Source organism: Lampetra planeri, chromosome 47 (genome assembly GCF_965212315.1).
Source record: "Lampetra planeri chromosome 47, kcLamPlan1.2.h2, whole genome shotgun sequence".
Classification (NCBI taxonomy): Eukaryota; Metazoa; Chordata; class Hyperoartia; order Petromyzontiformes; family Petromyzontidae; genus Lampetra; species Lampetra planeri.
Genome location: NC_136153.1, coordinates 8,253,328 through 8,274,512, shown reverse-complemented (window position 1 = coordinate 8,274,512; position 21,185 = coordinate 8,253,328). Strand labels below are relative to the sequence as shown.

At 50.6% G+C, this 21,185-nt stretch overlaps 1 protein-coding gene across 2 annotated transcripts in view; it reads right to left on the bottom strand.

The window, feature by feature from the left end:
• Window positions 1-21,185, bottom strand: part of ASCC3 (activating signal cointegrator 1 complex subunit 3) — a 108,419-nt gene that overhangs the window by 28,401 nt on the left and 58,833 nt on the right. For both annotated transcript variants that reach the window (XM_078615590.1, XM_078615591.1), the window contains exons 34-37: window positions 20,271-20,403; window positions 19,242-19,367; window positions 16,086-16,197; window positions 13,204-13,338 (exon numbers count right to left, since the gene is read on the bottom strand). In XM_078615590.1, coding sequence (XP_078471716.1) covers window positions 13,204-13,338; window positions 16,086-16,197; window positions 19,242-19,367; window positions 20,271-20,403 — 506 coding nt within the window. The remainder of the gene's footprint in view (window positions 1-13,203; window positions 13,339-16,085; window positions 16,198-19,241; window positions 19,368-20,270; window positions 20,404-21,185) is intronic.

Here is a 21,185-nt window from a genome sequence, read left to right as displayed (position 1 = left end):
GTTGTTTTTAAAGACATTGTACTCACGGCAGCGAACTGTAGCGAACCGACCGCATTCAATGATCACTGGCGACAAACTGCGCCACACGCCCTCCCGCATGGCCTTGTGGGAGCCTCGGTACCAATGAAGTTATTTTATTTTAGGTTTTATTCCGGTTTCATTTCGCTCATGTACGCGTACGTCAGCGGAACGGGAAAGGGTTAATAGGTGCTTGCTTACGGGACTCGCCTCACGTCTACAAGACGGCGTTTGCAGAGGAGCCGAGTGTCTAAAGTGTGTGAATCCATTGAGCATCACCACATTAGTGGCAGAGGAGAGGAAGTTCTCCAGCCTGAACTTGAACAAGGTAGGGGAGCCAAAACAGCACGGACGGCTGGCGGAAGAAGGAAGGCGTTCCAGACCATGGAGGGCAGCAGAAGAGAATGAGCGAACGCCTCCAGAGGGAAGATCGACCGGAGGCTTCATCAGAAAGCCTTGGCGTGTATCGTGTACGTCGCCGCTTGTGTGCGCGTAGCATTACCGAGTACGCTTGTTGAACAACATCGACGGCGATACTTTTCTCTCTCGCGACGATGATAACCATCCAACGAGTGATGACGAGACGTGCTAACGTGGTGACGATTGATGACGATGACAAGGCACGTGATGATGACGTTACGGCGAGTTTCGTGAATGCTTTATGAGCCATGCTAATGTGCCGATGACGATGATAATGCTGCACACGGTAATGATGTCATGACGGTGGCGATGTTGAAGAGCATTGAATATCATATTTACGGTGAAAGGACCGAGTTTGGTAATCGAACGCAGAAATCATCATCATGAAATACTTGTACTCGTTGTCATCATCATAGCAACCACTTGCTTCGAGATGAGCTCGACACGTCGGCCCAAACCTTGCTCACGTGACACGATCAATCACCACCACAGCTTTGAGAGTGTTCACAAGGTGGGCTAACGAGTCAAAAGCGAAAGAAGTTTCGACGCACAAATGAGCAACGTAATCCCGCTCGCCGTTCTCTCTTGGCAGAATTGGTAGTAAAAATAAATAAAATACTCCGTGTTCCCATAGCAGGAGCCGGTTCATTGACAAGACAACCACGAAGTGACGAACAATTTATTGACCTTGAAAAAGAAGACCAACGATTGATGATGCCAGCAATGCTGACTATGCGGTCATTGATGACTATGATGATACTGATGATGAAATCCATGATGATGATGATGAATGAGTGAATCGATGCCCGACTGGGATTTAAACTCACAACCTTCAGGTTGGCGGTCAAGCGCTCGAACCACAGGACCTTTCAGCTAAAGAACGTCGATTCAATTTGGGCTCGGTTAACAACCTTAGTAATTACAAAAACAATAGATGGTTTTCTGAGCTTCGTCACGAACTGTTATACTCAGTTACTGAAGCGGCGCGTGCGACGAAAAGTGGCACAACCCTGAAAAGTGGCACAACCCTCAACGCGCGTGTGTCGGAGAGCTGTGCGCAGCGCGGAAAACCCACTCAGCGATATCAACAACGACAATAACAACAAACACCGACGGATAGGGATGAATCTATCACCACGATAGCTTTGCCCTGTCGCCATCGCCGTCAGTGTCGCCGCGCGCGCGCACTTGCGCGCGCGGCAGCCCTGCGATTGATGCGAAGCGTGCGTGCGCTGTACAACCGAGCGCCCCGCTCACACATCGGTGCGAGTGCGGCTGTGCGCGAAAGCTATTGTGGGACGAACTGTGGAGCAGGAGGAGGACGAGACGGACATCTGCTCCAGCATTCAGTCGGAGCTGGGGTTAGGGTCGAGGTTGGGGTTGGGTTTGGGACACACACGAGTTTTTTTTTTAACCAACTCCCTCCACTTTGCCCACTCCCCCCCCCCCGCCCCACTCGGGGGCAAACATGAGTGGCCGGCAGTTGTGAAAACACGGGGGGCGCTAAAGCGGCTGTGCACCCACGTGCACAAAGACAAAGATCCCCCGTGTAGCATTCATCACTGTTGGGGGCAAGTGCTGTTATAGCAAGCACCTCGGAAGGCTGGCAGAGAGGACAAGTAGGCGGCGTGACCAGCACCACGCTCGGCCCCCTTTGTCTCCCCAATGCCCATGTTTACAGACCGCACCAGGTACTCAACTCGGGTCTGTGGATTCGTAGCGCAGTGAGCTAATTAATTATTGCTCCACAGCTTCCTAAGCGTGCCTGCCTGCCTGCGTGCACGCGTACACACGAGTACAAACTAAGCGCACAAATGCACGCGCACCTCTAAACGTAGAGAGACACCGAGACAGAAAGGCACACATTCTCGTGCGCGCGCAGAGGGTCCGATTACATCTCCATTTGAAACAACGGAGCAAGTTTCTTGCACCTCTCCCAGCATCTGTCTACCCAGCGGTGTGAGTGGGTATCGCGAGAGTTCGCGGAGGACCGGCTGCGTGCGGCGGGGGCAATGTGCGCGTAAATCCCACCTCTGTCGCGCGTGGAAGAGTAGGCCTAAAAAATAAAAAAATTCCCACCGGTATTCTTGGGCTCCCTCTCGTGGAGCCTCTACCTTCCTCTACCAGTGGCACGAGCAGCAAGACATTGCAGGGCTGCACCTTTGCCATTACCTTTTTTTTGCGTCACACCGCGTTTTACAGAACAAGCGATTTTGACACCTACGATCGCATGACCGTGGGGGGCTTTGTCTGCGGCGAGCCGGCAACTCGACATCGTTGAGCGTGGGTGGCTCCCGGACTCGCAGATAAAGGCTCCCTTTCAGCGGAGAGCGGCGGGCCAGCTAAAGGTGAAACGGGGGTTTAAAACGCGACCCCCACCCCCCCGGCACCTTTTGAGTGCGACACTCGCTGCTCGTGAATGGGGGCAGCGAGCGGCAGGGTCACGGCCATGGGGATTGTTCGCCGTCGACGAGCGATGGCGGAAAGCACGAGAGAGGGGGTAACGCGTCGCTCGCCGCGTTTTGTTTCGGTACGTTTTTCCGTCGTTTGCGTGCGAGAGAGAGCGAGTGCAGCGAGCAAGCAAGAGCGACCGAGAGGAGCGAGAGAGAACGAGAGAGCGAGAGAGAGAGAGCGATTAAGAGAGCGAGTGAGAGAGAGGGAGTGAGAGAGCGAGCGAGAGTGTGAGAGATCAAGACAGTGAGAGAGAGCGAACAAGCGAGAGCGACCGAGAGGAGCGAGATAGAGCGAGTGAGCGAGCGATTAAGAGAGCGAGTGAGAGAGCGAGCGAGCGAGCGGAGCGAGAGAGAGAGCAAGAGAGAGTGAGCGAACGTTTGCAATGAGCAAGTGACGGAGCTTCGCACTGAGCGATGTGACGTGTGAGCAGTGTGACGTTTGAGAATAAATGTTCCAACGGAACGAAAATATTGCTGCATCCCACGTTGAAACATTTGCACAGTTGCTGATCATTGGCTGCAAAACGGCCGGCAATTGCACTCTTGAAAGGTGCAAACGATTAGCGGTTAATGCCTCTCTACAATTGAGCAAAGGTATATAAAACAAAACTTGGGAAAAAGAGATGATGAGTGAATAAAAAAAGTGGAGCAGTGCGAGCTAAGAAAGCGGACCTGAGCTGTAGTAGCTGAATGCAGTACGGAAATGTTCACGGGCCTTTTCAAATCCACTGCTGGATTAAGGCCTCCTGACACCATGTGGAACGTATGGACTGTTTGATAATACTTCACCGCGTTGGCCAGTGTGGGTTGGTGAACATTGGGGGGGGGGAGGAGGCCAGGACCGGTTTGCCAATGATGTCAGCCTCGGCTGGGAATCAATCTCAGGTCGCAGGATCCATAGCTCAGTGCACTCACCTACCCCCGCTACCCATAGCGAGAGAGAACGAGAGAGCAAACGATTAAGAGAGTGAGTGAGAGAGCGAGCGAGAGGAGAGAGATGAGCGAGGAGCGTGAGAGCGAGCGTTTGCAAATAAAAAAAAAACATTAACATACCTACTGATACACACACACAAAACACAGACTCGCACAGACACAAGTCATGAACAAATATACACGGACAACATGACACACACAGACACACTTACTAACAGATTTTTGGGGCAAAGACTACGCCCGGCCACCTTTGTCTCCCTAGTGGTGATGCTGACACACTGCAAAAGGCACTCAATTGAGGCCGAGTAGACCTAGGGGAGGCTCAGGACCGGGAATCGAACTCGGGTCGTCGGGTTCATTGCGCAGCGCGGTAACCGCTGCTGCGCCACCGCTACCCACACGTCCACAGTTACAGACACACAGACAGTTGGACGTACATTGTTAAACACAGATCACGTGAAAGACAGCCAGACACTGCCCGACACATTGACAGCTTGACACACAGTTAGATTACCAGCAGCGCCGAGTGTGACAGACAGCGGCAGTCTTGAGCGCGAGAGGGTGCGAGGTATCAGGATGGCTTTTGTGCACGCACAAAAGACAAAGATCCCCACGTGTAGCCTATACAGATCGTTGGGGCAAGTGCTATTAGCAAAGAAGTATGAAGACCGGCGCGGCACACGAGGGGGTGGGTGGCCGGCACCACGCCTTTTGTGTCCCCTGCCAGTGCAAATGTTTATGCACTGCATCAGATACTCATTTAAGGCTGAGCCAACCTAGGGGAGGTGCAGGACTGCTTCAAATATTTGCTACGCTTATTGGTCGCGAGCGGGAAACAAAACCGAGTGGCCAAGTTCGTAGCGCAGCGTGTTAACCACGACACTACCGCACATATCAAAGATTCAACCGACAGACAGAAGTGCTGTTAGCGAGCACCTATGAAGGCTGGCGTGGCACACGAGGGGGTGGGTGGCCAGCACCACGCCCGGCCGCCTTTGTCTCCCCAGTGGCGATGTTTACACACCGCATCAGGTACTCATTTCAGGCTGAGTCGACCTAGGGGAGATCCGAGGATTGGTTCAGATAATCTTTACTGTTGTTGGCCATGATTGATAATCGAACTCGGGTCGCCGGGTTTGAAGCGCTAACCTCGAGACTACCGCTCCTAACAAAGATCCTAGCTGTCCCCTTCCCCCGCACCTCCGATTAGAACGGTTCGATCGAATTTGCGGCCAGAGGTCCCGTGGTGTAGAGTTGTCTTGCCGCCTGGAAGGATCGTTCGGTTGGCTACGTACGGCGCGAAAGAAGTTCAATATACATTCTCGCTATCGCCTTAATAGACTCTATGGGGCAAGTGCTGTCAGCGAGCGCCTCCTAACACACACACACACACACAAGCTACGCACGTGCGTACAAACGCACACACAAGACGCGCCAGCACGCCGCCACGCAAAAACCCGTGCCGCATCCACTCCGCTGCCTTTGTGCTCAGCCGATAGGGCAGTGTGCAGCAAGGGCGCGCTGGCAAAGGCCGGGGTGGCCGACGGCCATCCGCTAAATCCAATTTGGCGCGTTTAAGCTCGCTCGGGTGAGCGGCAAAGAGACTACGGAGCGTGCACGTGCTGACAGATCGAACCTGAAAAGAATAAAGAGCCGGGGGACAAGGCGGCACACGGAGGGGGGCGGCACACGGAGGGGGGGCGGCGGGGGGGGGGGGACAGCCACCGGCTAGGGTCCTTATTTTCAACGAGTGCCGTGAATTATGTCACTTGTGTTTGCCGCTGTAATCTCGTTAGTGGGGGGGGGGGGGGTTAACGCCGCTCGCACTTTAATTGGTTGACTCGCCCTTGCTCATTGCAGTGTCGCTCGATTGTCAATTCTGTAACGCCGTGTGTGTGTGGCTGTGAGTGAGGGGGATTGACGTCAATTAGGAGGGGGGTAATTTTTTTTATTATAATTATATTTCTTCGGCACCTCCGATTAGCGCGGTTGGCTGCGTACGGTGAGAAAGACGCTCAATGTACGTGCACACATGCATCGTCGTCGTCGTTATTGTCGTTGTGGTGAAGAGTTCCAGATCGCTTGATTGAGAAAAGCCGCCCCAACGAAGGTGTGTGGCCAACAGCTTTGTAAGGACCGATTCGCCGAACTTGGAAGGAAACCTTCACATCCGGTCCATGTGTGCAAAAGTTTATGCACTCAAAAGGTTCCACGCGGCAGGACCCGTCCTGAGAAGAAAAGGGTCTAAATTTCGATTTAAAGCTTTCGTGACTGCAGGGATTCATCTTCTTGGTTCTTTCGGTAAAGTCACGTAGAAGGGAAGTAATAAAATAATAAAAATAAAACATAATAAAACAATTCTCACGACGTTTCGGCCACAACGCAAGCAGCCGTCCTCTTCGCCTGAGGTCTCCATGAGATTCACCTGCAGCAGCAAGTAACATTCGTATTCTACGTAAAAAAAATATACGAATCTTTTAAGGCAGCCTTAATGACAAAGATCGTGGGCGATTTGATATTCATGACAAGAACATTATCTCCCAAACGTTATGGTCGCGAGTCAAAGAATCGATTTAGATACGCAACAGACGTCAAAGAGAACCCTACTCCCCGTGGAAGCGGATATCAGAGAGCTACCCTCAAGAGATCTTTTGAGATTGAGCTCCGGTCCTCGACGGCGGAAAGTCTTCAAGTGCGCACTTCCATTTTTGAGCTTCACCAAAAAAATGGCTAAAATAAAATGAAGGTGTTAGTTACTTCCTCCTGGCGTGTGTCCAGTTTTTAAACCCACAAGACCTCGACTCCACACAAGCACGCCCACCCCCCCTCGCACACTGCCACTGCTACCCTTTGAGTTTTAATCTGTAAATCTGCATTGTGGGCGCAGAGGGAGACCCATTGTGCCCCGTGGCGTCTGGGTCCGGGGGGGGGGGCACAAGACATCTCAGCGGCAGACGCACGAGTGCCTGCAGAAGATCGGCTTAAGGAGGGCCTTCTTTCTCGCCCGCTGAGGCCAATGTATCTGGGACACGCAGCGAGTAACTGGCGTTAGGGATGTCAGGGAGATGAGACCGCAGGGTCCATATGGGAGGGGGTGGTGCTGGTGGTGGGGGGTGCAGAGGGCTTTTGGTGTTGGTAGGCATTTAAATGCCACTCTCCACAGCCACCTCCCCACAGACAAATCCTTCACCTCCCAGATGCCCCGTGTCTCTGTGCCTCTGTCTCAAAAGCACACATGTCGTATTGGCGGGATTGGGGAAGGAAAAAAGAAAGCAAGCAGCACGAGCAGACAGCATGTGGGCAAACTACTTGCTGTCCGGTCACCGAAAGACACCACACCTACATGCCCTGACGGGTCCACATCCCAACTGGTCATCGACAATGGGAATCACGGACAGGAATTGAACTTGGGTTACCGCTGTTATCATTGCACAGCGTGCCAACCACTACAAGATTGTTCATATACACACAAACCATAAAGCATGTGTAAGTATATAAAGATGTAATGCTATTTCGGTCAATCATAGGTGATACTAAACATCATACTACGATTCAAATAATCTATGCCTCGAGTTTCCTGGCTGGCTGCTGGCTGGTTCCCTGTCGAACTCTGCTGTTGTTAGTGGCTGCCGCAGGGGGCCATTGCAACCGAAACTATAGCAGGGTAACTGGCTGCACAGGATTTTCTGTGAAACAAATAAACGTTGGGTTGAAACAGCGGACTTCTGCACAACTGAACAATTTGCTTGTCAGGAGAAGCAAACCACACAGATAATTTTCTGAGATTCCCTGCAGCACCGCAATGGGACTCCTCAAGATTTGAAAATGCAAACACCAGAAGCGGTGGCCTGTGCAGAATATTGGGAAAAGGCCGCATAGGTTGGACAGGAGACACGGTGAAGAAGGAAACTGGACAAGTTCAAAGTACATTAAACTAAAATAAACACATTTATGCGGAGGGAGCTGGTAGGAACGTTGGGTTGCTCGGTCAATGGCCAGGGTCAACGGCGGCATGGTGTATTCCGCAAATATGCCCGACTGTGAGGGCGGGCACAAGCTGGCGTGAGTAGGTTAAACGTTGAGTTTTATAAGGGCACCACGGGGTGACCAGCCCCTCCCCACCCAGTCCCACCCCTCCCACCCCCCACCTCCCCACCCAGCCCCAGACTCCCCACCCAGCCCCTCCCCACCCAGCCCCTCCCCACCCAGCCCCTCCCCACCCTCCCCTCCCAGCCCCACCCTCTCCACCCAGCCCCTCGCCACCCTCCCCTCCCCACCCAGCCCCTCCCTCCCCACCCAGCCCCTACCTGCACGACGGACGGACACAATAATCCCCTGTGGGCTGGTGTAACCAGGAGGTTCCTACCAGTATGATGATAGATAGCGACACTGAAGAGGTGGGGCTAACGAATATAGAATACTGAGAAGGTTAATTTAAAATGTACCCAAACTTTTCAAATTGTGCCCCTATTAATGTCATTCTCTTGCCAGAATCTTTTTTTAGATACGAGAGAATACAAAAAGAAAATCTCGCAAGATATATTATCTGGCCATTTTATGATATAAAAGAGTGGATTACTTGTAGTGCTCAGAGTAACAAGATTGTGAGAAAAGTATTAAATTGACAGCCGTCGATAATTTTCCATTGCAGAGCAAACGTGTTCTCTACTCACTAAATAAATAAAATAAAAAGTCAAGGTGTAGCCCTAACCATTACATGCCACGGCAGTGTCTCCCATTTAAACTGAGAAAACAAAAATCTAAATATTAATTCGATGAAGAAATAACACAATCTAACATCTGATCTGCCAGTGTGTGTACAAGGCGGAGCAGCAACCCGCTGGGCACTTTGTTCAAAAAGAACGGCAACATTATCGCGTCATTTTATATTCATCCGTATCACTATTAAAAGGATTACAAGCTGGCAGTGAGGTCTGGTCGCCTCCCACCAGTGAACTAACACAACCTCAGCTTTCTCTCTTGCTGCTGCTGCTGCCACCACCAAAGACAAAGATCCCCCGTAGAGCCTGAACAGATTGTTGGGGCAAGTGCTGTTTGCGAGCACCTATGAAGGCCGGCACGGCACACGAGCAGGTGGGTGGCCAGCACCACGCGCGGCCGCCTTTGTCTCCCCAGTTGTGATGTTTTTACACACCGCACCAGGTACTCATTTGAGGCCGAGTCAACTTAAAGGAGGCCCAGGACGGGTTCAGATAATCGTCACCGGTTATGGTCGTGAGCGAGAATTGAACTCAGGTCGCCGGGTTCGTAGCGCAGCAGTGCGCTAACCGCTACACCACCGCTCCCCGCACCACACCACCGCCACACTCACCGCACAACACTCGGTGTTTTTTGTTCGTGAATCTGTCGACGCTGTGAAACGGAGAAGGGCGGCGCAAACTGCACAGAAGCGCCCCCCCCCGCACCCCCCCTTCCCCCCCCGTTTACCAGTTTGTATTTGTACTTTGCATTAATACATGGCGATTAAACAACCATCACCGACGTCCTGAATACTAATGGCTGCATTAATCCTCCGCCGCATTGCCTTTCCTTTATTCCGCTCGCCCTTTCTTTTTTGTGTCGCGCCAAACCCCCCCCCACCCCCCCCTAGGGCTTAGCTGTCCGCGATAGCGCCGCGCTCTGCCCGTGCCTTACTGAAAAATCTGCGAGCGTTTGTGCGCACGCGTGTGTGTATGCGCGCGCGCGTATGTGTGCTCGTGTGTGTGCATGTGGGGAGCGGTGGTGCCGTTGGTTAGCGCACTGCGCTACAAACCCAGCGGATCCGGGTCCGATTCCCGCTAATGGCCACCCACCAGTGATGATTATCTGAACCGGTCCTGGGCCTCCCCTAGGTCGACTCAACCTCAAATGAGTACCCGGTGCGGTGTGTGAACATCGCGGCCGGGTGTGATGCTGGCCAGCCACTTGTCTGTTATGGCTACATGGGGATCTTTGTCTTTGTGTGTGGATGGGGAGTGGTGGTTGGCACACTGTGCTACGTACTTGGCCAGCCAAGTTTTCACCTTCAACATCAATGTCGAAAACCAGAAACGGTTCCGAGTCTCCCCACGGCAGACTCATCCTTAAATGAGCAGCTGGGGAGACAAAGGTGGCCGGGCATAGCACTGGCCACCCACCCCTTCATGCCCAGTGCAGGCCTTAAGAAGTGCACGCGAAAAGCACTTGCCCCAACTGTGAGTATGATGGCCATACGGGGGGGGGGGGGGGTCTTTGTCTGCGTGCCTGTGTGTGTGTTGCTGTGGCACAATTGAGTGTAATAGGCTGCAACTGCTGGCCACCTGGGTTTGATTTCATGCTGTGGGTGACATTTATAGTAAAACTAAAAACTTCGTAAGGCCCATTGAGCAATATGTAACTCTTTTTCAGAAGCGACTTGGCCACAAATGATAACTTTAAAAAGTGGATTATTATATGGATATGTATAGAAGCCAAAAACTCCGAATGCATGTCTCTAAATGTGGAGGAAAACACCCGAGGACCCGGAGAACAATCCACACGACCACGGGGAGAAAACGCAAACAAATAATATACAGCAGGCGTCAGAATCAGGATCGAACCCACGATCTCCTGCATACCAGGCGAGGGAGCTAACATATCACCACCGTGGCACCAAACTCTGTCTTAAATGTCTCCTGGTGCGGAGGATAAGCATTGGCAGTGGGTAGACACAGGCGCCTGGGGAGGGTGCCGCAAAACCATCTTCTTTGTGTTTTGTTCCAGCCTTACCAGGTACATCCTATCAGAAATAGATCAGGCAGTTCACGAGGCTGAACGTGGAATCTGTTTGCGAAACGTTTACAGACATGGGTGCGTATTCCCGTGTATGTGTGAGAGATTGTATATATTATTATTTTTACACAAATGCATCCTGCTCACTTACAACACAGCTCGGCAAAGACACGCACAAATTCAAGTCGACACAAGTACAAAGGTCCCCTGTGTAGCCACACAGATTGTAAGGACAAGTGCCGGGACTACCTATGAAGGTCGGTGTGGTGCATGAGTGGGTAGCGTGACCAGCACCACGCCTGGACGGCTTTGTCTCCCCAGTGCTGATGTTTACATACCACACCAGGTACTCATTTAGGGCTGAGTAAAGCTAGAGGTGGGCCCTGGACAGATTTAGATTACGCCACTGGAAATCGAATCCAGGTCACCTGGGTTCGTAGAGCGGTGTGCTAACCACTGCGCCACCACTCCTCCCACAAGCCCACACACACGCAGGCAGGCACTGACACACCCACACACACGAAATAAATCAAGGATAATCTTTTTTTCATTCTTCCTGGTGCGTGTGTCCCATCTGCCAAGCTATTTTCCCCATCAAAGTCGCTCAATTAAGCCCCTAATTGATGAGCATGTTTAACAATAGGGAGCCGGTGGGTATGGGCTTTTTTTTTGGTTAAACTATTCAGCGTGGTGGATAATGAAGGGTGTGGATAGACCAGGCTTGGGTTAAAGGGACTCTCGGTTTGTCTTAAAGGCAGCTGGTTAACGTGGACTATAAAACGTAATTACAAAATGCAGTCGTTTAAAATCTCGGCTTGAAAGCCTAAAAGTTTGGGATGCAAGTGGGTCAGAGAGATAGGTTTCAATGGAATGGCAATGAACGTCTGATTACAAACTACGAAATGGCTCAGTGTGGCGCTGTGTGTGCATCTGTGTGCACGTCTGTTTCAACATTTTCATGACCGTGCGCTTAGCAGAGAAGCTTAAGAGGCAGTGCTCAGCCCTGTTGGTTGCACGTGCTGGACATTCCACATTACTATCGTGAGAGAATCCCCCCTGCCTTTCCCCCTATATAGATAACCGCTGTTGATTTAAATGAACTGTGTAATCGTCATATAGATCCTGGAATGTCTAGTGGGCTGCACTGATCCACAAAGAGATGAACCCACGGATATTTCATTGTCAGGAACTCTCAACAATAAATTAGTATTACATCATGACAATGACGATGGCAAAGATAATTACGAGAATATTTGCAGTAACAACACTACGTGACGATGATTATGATTAAGGGAATGAGGATGATGTTGCTAATGACAATTGTCAACATGACAGCATTAATTGTAATTGTGCCGGTTACTAAGATTGGGATGATAATCACGAGTGACAACGATAATGACGACGACAATGATCACGATGCCAGCCAACAAGAAGTTCAAGTGTATTTAGTTTAACAGCTCTGAGAACAAAATAGACCAGGGATGAGTCTCATTAACAAAGGGACCTACGGGGCAACCAAAATTACCAAAAAAAGAGAAACCAAAGGAAATAAAAAGTACGGCAAAGACGCAAACAGAAAACTGGACGCATCACAATATTTAAATTTAAAACACCGCACAAACACCAAAATCAAAGGCAAATAATAATCTCCCCACGTTGCGTGTCGCCAATAGTCAAGGTTCGCGGCAGCCCACGCCGTCTGCAACGCCAACGCCACCCGCCGCGCATTCGTGCCTTCGACTCCACAGGCACTTTTAAGAGACAATTTAACCCGTGAGCGTTACGATAACGTACGTGTACGTCAACAAAACGAAACCGGAAGATAAACGAATATAAAACAACTTATCAGTACCGCGGCTCCCACAGGGCCGTGCGGGCGGGCGTGTGGCACAGTTTGGCGCCAGCTGTCGATCGTAGGGTTGCGATCGACAGTTCTCCGCTATGAGTACGATGTCTTTAAAAATAACGTTGCTAAGTCTCTCTAAATAAAATAAAACTTTCGCGTTCCGAGACTCAGCGGTGAAGGGGACACCCACAGCCTGCAACTTGCAGACGTCTCAGAACGGGAAAAGGGTTAAAGGCCTAATTTCTCTTTCTTAAAAGGCCACGCACCTTTTCGCCTGGCTTTCGAGCGATACTGAGCTTGGCTCCGTGCCTAAAGAGTCGTCACCATCGTTTACGGCCGTGGTATATCGTGCGCGTTACAAACCCACGTCATCGGAACCGCCGTCACGGATGGTGACGACGACGATGATGACAACAAGCGTTGAGGAGGGGCGATCCATATGTATGTTGAACTTTTTTTCGCACCGTACGTAGCCAACCGTGCTCATCGGAGGTGCGGGGGAAGTACAACAAAATCTATCTAGATTTTAAAAAGAGAATAGCTCCAGTGGCTTCTAATATCAGAAGGAAGAGCATTCCAGATGGCTGCAGAAGTGCATCTGAAAGTGCTTGATGCGGTGACCGTCTTTGTTGGACGGCTCGCCAAAAGCCGCTGCTGCTGCGAGGATGACCGGAGTTCGCGTGACAAGATGAGCAAGGTGCCGTGGCTCATTGACGGCGAGCACTTTTGTGTGCAATGAGCGTGACCTTGCACGTAATGAGTGCGACCTCAACAGTGACTCACGGACAGGGTGACGAGGAGGTCCTCAACGCGGCTGTCGGCACGGAGCTGTTCACGGAACATGCGCACCGTGCCGTGCTTCAGGTAATAGTAGGAGGAGATCTTGCCCGGTGGGAGCGGCTGGATGCTCCGGTTGTCCTGAAGGAAACATGCATCAACACTCATTCACAAGATGAATCATTAAGACGTTATTGTTTAAAAGTTAAAATACATAATGGAGATTATGATACGTATTTTGCGTAATTTTAAAAAACCGCGACACCTTGCTTATATCAGATGGTGTTCTGGTGGGTGTGGCGAGTAGCATGCCCTGCCACCACCTTCGTCTCCCCAGTGCGAACTTTTCACACTAAACCGGGTACTCGTTTAAGGCTAAGTTAAAACGTCGTACTCAAATTGGAAATGTTGTGGCTTGGCTCTCCAACACAACGGTTTTCTGTACTAGTGACGAATTGGCAAGTTCTGTTTACGTGACAACCCTTACTAGTTGGCTGTGTCGGGTGGTGGTGGGTTTTAACGACACATTTATATACTTACGCGATCTAACCCAAAAAAAACCCTCTATTATGGATGATATTGGTCACGAAAGCCTACCACGTGTTAAACTGGCCTGGTACAGGTTCAAACAACGTCTTCGGCACTCAAGTAAACAGTGGCCAGGAATTTAAATCACGTCTCCGGGTTCACAGTGGTGCCGGGACTAAATAGGACTCCGTGACTCCGTGACAACCGACGGGACGAGTTAAGACCCACACAGGCGATAGCCAGAAATGTTCTGGCCATCGACACATTGATAGGCACGTGATCCAACCCACAAAAAAAAAAACTTTCACCAAGGTGCCGCTCCCTTCACGGCGCTCATCTCAAGCCGCTCGCCATTGCACGGCTACAGCCCTCGACCTCGACGTGCGGCTCCGCCGACTGCGCGAGTATTGCAGAAGGGCGTCTCTTGGTCCCGCGATGCCAAAGCACCAAAGCTTGCGCAATCGAAGGCACCGCTCAGGAATGGCTGTGACCCAGGGGAGGTCGCGCGCTCGCAGACGCGGAACGCGCCGCTCGCCCAAAACTTTCTCGCACGCAAATGTGCGCGACCGCGTGCGACTGCGTGCGACTGCGTGCGTGCACGACATGCGGCCGGTGTCGTAAACCACCTCTTCGTAATTAATATTGATGCAAACACTTTGGGTGGCGCCCGGTACATTACGGGCGTGAGCGCGGATAATTGCCTAAAGCCAATTACAAACGAATTACTGCTCTGTCGGCGTTAGAGAGAAAAAAAAATTATGCACCCGCGGCCCCCCGGTCTCGGAAGAGAGAGTAATTAAGGCATCGCGCTGCGTGGCGAAGCGTAAACAATTTAGCGCTCTGCATAGCTCCCCTGCCGGCCAGCCAAGCCCGGGCATAATGAATTGACCATAATCGCATTACTGCCGACGCGTGGCAGTAAACAGCGACATATAAAGGCGGCAATTAGTAGTGCTATGGGGGGCACCAGGTGTCTCCACAAGTGGATGGCGGTGGCATTGAATTTAACGGGGCTTGCATACGGATTTTAGAAAACTACCCATGCTAATGCCTGCGTGTGTGTTTGAGTGCACTTGCTCCAACAGTCTGTTGAGGGTATTCGGGTGATATTTTTCCTTGCTATTGTTTTGAGTACCTGGTGTGGTGGGTAATCATCGACCACCAGAGAGACAAAGCCAGCCGGAAAAGGTGCTGGCTACCCCCCCCCCGCCTACACCCGTGTGCCGTAATGGCCTTCATAGGTGTTCGCGAACAGCACTTGGCCTAAAAGTCTGTTGAGGCTATGCAGGGGGATCTTTGTGTGGAGGGTAGGGATGATGCATCGGTTAGGCGCAAAGGGCGATCACGAGTTGTCAAATCAGAGTTCCAGATCCATCCACGGGTAACGCAAACAAAAAGTGGGACCAGAATCTGTCGTGAGTAATGTTCGTCAAATAATAATTGTAATTCCCAGCGTGAGAACTTTAGCCAACAACAAAAACCCGTATTCCCTTCCCCGTTGCCAATGTTGACGACTGCGTCACTATGTCGAGTGTGTCACTTTGCCGGCTGCTAATGGATATCGCTGACCGAGAGGAGGCGGAGACTTGACTCGGATAACAATTTCCACGAATGTGAAAAGCCAGTGCTGTACTCGTAATTGAACCCAGTTTTACAAGGGATGGTGGTGGTGCAGAGTGCAAACCACTACGGGAGCACTCGACACTCTAGACACAGCGTCTAAACAAGCGCAAGCACGCAAGCACGCACGCACGCACTCGCGCGCACGGACAGCGAGACGTTTTTTTACACTTTCACGCGAATCGTGTAGTGCAAGTAAAACAACATGACGATGCTGATAATTGTTGATGCTGGTGAAAAATGTTCGTGATCATTCTCATGCTTGCCGATGATGGCCATCACGTGACAATCGCTCTAGTGATGCTCTTGTGCTGAGGTGATAATCCTGCAGGCTGCTGAAGCTTATTCCAAAGATGCAAATGACAGTGATGACAACAATGACGAAGACAAAGTTGGTGAGACAGTGACAACACTGCTGCAAATTCCAACGATTACGACAACAACAACAATACTGATGATAAAGATGCCGATGACAAATACAGTAGAACCCCTCTTAACGACCACCCCTGTTCACGACAGGCCTCCATAGAGTCCAATGTGTTTGCTTACCGACCATTCCCCTGTTTGGGGGAAAAAGGGAAACTTTCGATGCTATCGGAACGAATCAAGCCTTAACGTGTATTTCCTACACTCGCTTAATGGCCAAATCACTTAACGACCGGTTTCGTGGAACCAATTACCGTAGTTAAGAGGGGTTCTACTGTATGATGATGGCGATGCCGATGGCGAACACAACTCACCTCCCCGACCTCTATACATCCCGAGAACTCCAAGTCAAAGAGGGCACTTCCCACCAGCCCCGACAGGAAGTTGTTGATGGCCTGATGGTCGATGTTCTCAAGTTTGTAGTAGCTGCGGATGGAAAAGAGAAGCGCCACCAATGTTCACTTAGTCATCAATGTTCAGATTTTAGTCACGGTCCGAGTCTCGTCGGTGACAAACCGTGGCGTACGAGTCGAGTCTGAATGTCCTACCCATCCTGCCCGCACCTCCGATGAGCACGGTTGGCTACGTACGGTGCGAAAGAAGTTCATACGTACAGCCTATGGGAGTCATAACCCTGAGACTCGTCGACTAAAGCAGTCAAACATTTAGTCAAACACTCTGAGTTATTAAACGTTCACGCGAGGGCACGCAATCCCCACACCGAATACATGCTGGAAGATAATGGTGCAGCCCTGCAAGTGCTTGCTCTCACCACTGCTGGGCACAAGGGCCTCAGCGAGAGGATGCTTTGGCCCACTCTTCGACGCCGACCAGACGCATTGAAAGAGGTGGGAGCGCCCACACTTTTATCCCACACACACGTGACTTGTCAATCGACCAACGTCAGTTTCATCCATTAACACTGCTCGGTGGACAACAGAGGCGGAGAGGGAATCGAACGAGCGACCTCCGGATTGCAAGCCCGGTGCGCTGACCGTTACACCGCCACTGCGGCAACGGCAAAAGTTGTAGCCGTAGCTTCTGCAGCAGCCGCACCAGCAGTATCCTCTGTAGTAGCAATAGCAGCGGCAATAGTGGCAATAGCAGCGGCGGTAGCAGCGGCAACAGCAGAAGTTGCAGCAGCAGCCTCTATTTGCATCGTAACCGCACTAACATGACGGCAGTGTGAATACGTAAATCTCGTGTAAAGCATCTGGTTTAATAAGCCACGGTTAACTTCCCTTCCTGTGCATAATCTTCACCACAGCTGCAATCAGTATTAGAATTACAATGTATTCCTATTGCTTTTTAAGCAGTTCTTAACATCTGCGGGTCCTATAATGTCTCTAGCAGCAGGGACCCATTAGCCTATAACCCCACCGTGATTTATGGTTTACCGCATGTCCAGTGGAAATAGTCCACAATGATATACAACTTGCACTCTTTTACGGAGCCAGAGTTTTATGTAAAAAGCGAGCATTGCGGTGTGACTCTGCTTAAATGAGTATTGATTGGAAATAATCAAAAATCCTACCCGGATACCCACCCATCGATCTGCTTACGTACCGAACAACCAACCAACCATCCACCTACCAATCCCAGCCATGCACCTACCCACCAACTAACCCACCCATCCAACAACACGCCTACCTACATACCAACCCACTTACATGCTAACCTACCTATGAACATACCAACAAACCTATGCAAGCATCCGCACACCTTTAAACTCAACCACTCTCATCCAACCACTAATCCACTGACACACAATGTATCTACACAGCCGTTCACCCACACATACACCTACTTATCAATCTACCTATACACATGCAATCAATCCACCTACCTACCTACCCACCTCCTTGCTATATTCCATCACGTTTTTTTTTTCCAAATTTGAACGCATTGCCAATCATTGCCTTTGAAACGCGCGCAGTTAAAAATAACGTTCCCCTCTGCCGCGTTTAGCAAACAGCGGGGGGAAGCAGCAGCAGCGGCGGCGGTAGCCGCAGCCGTTACGATCGATGGGATCGTTGCCGAGTGACCGCTAACCTCGCCGCACACGCTGGACACGGCGCTGGCCTGGTGATTTATTCCGCTCTGTCAGGATCAGCTTGCGGCATCGCTCACCTTCCTCGCTCTCTCTCTCCCACACTCTCAGGAGGGTGTAAAAAAAACAAACCCCCTCCCGCCCGCCCCACCACCGATAGCCGCTCCTCCCAGTCACCACCACCACCAGCACGAGCGAGCGAGCGAGTGAGCGAGCGATGATGTATTTACATTGGCACCTCCGAGGTCTCCCGTGTACGTCGAGCTGCCTTGCGTAATTACGTGTTTGCTCACGGAAATCACCGACGGTCTTAAGGAGATCCGCGGAATTAGCCCGTGGAATCGTGTGTGCCGTGGCGGTGTGTAACTACCGCTCAAGCGCCGCTTCTTAAAGAGGCGAACTCCCTCCCCCCCCCCCCCCCCCTGCAAAAACAAGGGCCGTGCCGTTTTATTGCGCGATGATCAGCGCAGTATCGACTCGCGCGGCAGGCACAGGCGGCCCTTGAAATCTGGGTCAATTACTAAAATTATCCTAGGACTTATATCGCCCTCAATGCGCCCCCCCCCCGCCCCCCGGTTGTTGCCACAGGTATTCATTTAAGGCTTAGCTGACCTAGGGGAGGCCCAGAATCTCGAAGACAAAGATCTTCCCGTGTCACTTTAAACAAGCTATTTTTCGGTAAAGTCACGTAGGTAAAACATTAAAATTTATCAAAGTAAAATAAAATAAAATCACGACGTTTCGGAGGCAACACAAGCTTCCGTCTTCAGGTGGAACCGTCACAGCCACGACAGCTGTATCATTTACTTGATACAGCTTGATACAGCTGTCGTGGCTGTGACGGTTCCACCTGAAGACGGAAGCTTGTGTTGCCTCCGAAACGTCGTGATTTTTATTTTATTTTACTTTTATTAATTTTAATGTTTTACCTACGTGACTTTACCGAAAAAACCTAAGAATATGAATCCTTGCAGTCACGAAAGCTTCAAATCTAGAATTTAAACAAGCTGTTGGGGAAAATGCTGTTTGCGTGAATCTGTTATGGCCAGAATGGCACACGAGGGGGTAAACGGCAAGTATAACGGCTAACCGCTTTTGTCTACCCAGTGGCGATGTTTACTGCACACCGCGCAAGATACTCACTTGAGGCTGAGTAGACCTAGGGGAGACCCAGGACCGGTTCAGATAATCACCACTGGTGTTGGTCGCGAGTGGGAACTGCACTCGGGTTGCTGGGTTCATAGCGCAGTGCGCTGACTGCTACATTACCGCACCCCACATATAAACACACATTCATACACACTCACTCATACTTGCAATCACACACACACACATACACATTAATACACACTCAATCGTATTCACTCACACAGACATACACTCTGCACGCACGCACTGATTGACACACGCTGAGATGCACCTGGGGTTCATGATGAGCCGACGGAAGAAATAGGTCCAGGTGATGTAGTCCATGGCATCTTGCTTGGAGGTGATGGTACCAGAGGTGATCTCAGCATTGAGATGGTCAGCGAGTACCTCCAACAAACTAGGACACACGTACGGAGTCGGGCATGGCCACACACGTTCCAACCCTGTGCAGCCTTGCAAAGTGAACGTGATCTCCAACGTCGGTACCCATTAAAACGTCGTGGAATTCCTCTCCAACAACAACAACAATAACAACAACAGCACCGACTGGTGGCACTGCCGAGGCAGTGAAAAGCCTGGGCACGTTCGATTCACGTCACACTTTTATGAATTATCTGCGTCGGGATTGAGGAGGGTTTACGATGCACACCTTAATTACGTGACGACCTCACCCAAAAGAAACCAATCATAAAACGTACTATTTTGCCGTGAAAGCCTACGAATAAATTGCGTTCGTATTGCTGTTGTTTAACGAGCGGTGCGGAAAGTGTGCGGGCTGATTATATTATTGACGATTATCGTCATGTTGAGCAAAGCCTCCGTCCCAAACAGCAATACCACTCTCTACTCGTTCCTATTTAAACGCGAATTATCATGGCCCACTGTTACAGACACACGGACGGACCAACAGAGCTAATGATGAACAATTTCCACTTGGGTTGGAAAGTGTTTAAAAAGGGATAGAGGTTCATGGGAGGAGGTAAGGAGGTGAGTCTCACCTGCACCTTACTAGAAAGTGTGAGACTATGACCCATTGATCTCTTGTATGCATGTACATATGTATGTTGAATCCAACTGTACGATCCCAGGCGGCAACACAACTTTACACCACGAGGCCTTTGGCCAAAAATTCAATCGAAAAATTCGATCGAAAAATTCGATCGAGCTTCACGAGAGTTTATCGTGCGCCCCACCTCGCGCTACGGACCGGCGGACAGACAGAGCCGACGCGCGTTGGAACGCGTTGACGAGGGACGTGGGGGATTCTTTTCGAGAGACAGGTGAGAGAGGGGCGTCTCACCTCGACTCTACCGGGAAGGGCTCGTAGAGGAACTTCTTGTAGAAGTCCTTCTTGAGGTCGTGCACGAAGATCACCGCCTTGCCTTGATCGTCGAACTGAGGGCGCCCGGCACGGCCCATCATCTGCAGGACGTCTGCGGCGTGGGCACAACGGGAGGCGAGATATTTGCTGGTCTTTCATCATCAACATCGATGATGATTTTTTTGTGCATTCTTATATTCACGTCATTTATGCCTTGACCAAGTGCGCCTTAGAGAGAATTGAGAACGGTACGTATGAACGCAATGGCGGAGATGTGGTGAAAAGATGATAGAGGAGTTAGTGGGCGCATCTGTTTCATGCGTGTATTAGGTCAAAGCGAAACTGATGAGAGCAAATCTTGATGAATGGATTGGATAGATGGGGAATGAGTGCTAGCGATGGAGAGAGATTGTGAAGAGGGAGCGGGAACGGTAGTGGTTATAGAGGCAAGATTAAGGCGTCGTGGGGTAAGCAAGGGGAAAAAAAAGGGAGTTTTGAGGGAGGAACGTAAACTGGTGAGCGAAGATAACTGCTTGATGTAATGTTTGTTGATGTAACTTGCTGACCCGCCCCAACTGGACATCTGTGCAAAAGAGCTTCATAGCTCAAAGGATTCCTCCTCTGGTCAAAATAAAGATTTTTATTCTGAATCATCATTAACAATGTATTGCCATCATCAGCTCATCGTCATCGTTATTGTTATGAGCCAATCACTGTCTCCATCATCATAATCGTCAACAATCATCATCACCACGGTGCTCTTCAACACATCATATCCACGATGATCATTGTCAGGTCATTATCATTTCTGCCTACATCTGCCCAAGCATATCACCATCACCATCAGCACCATCAGCACCATCACCTTTGTTATGGGTTAATTACAGAGTACAT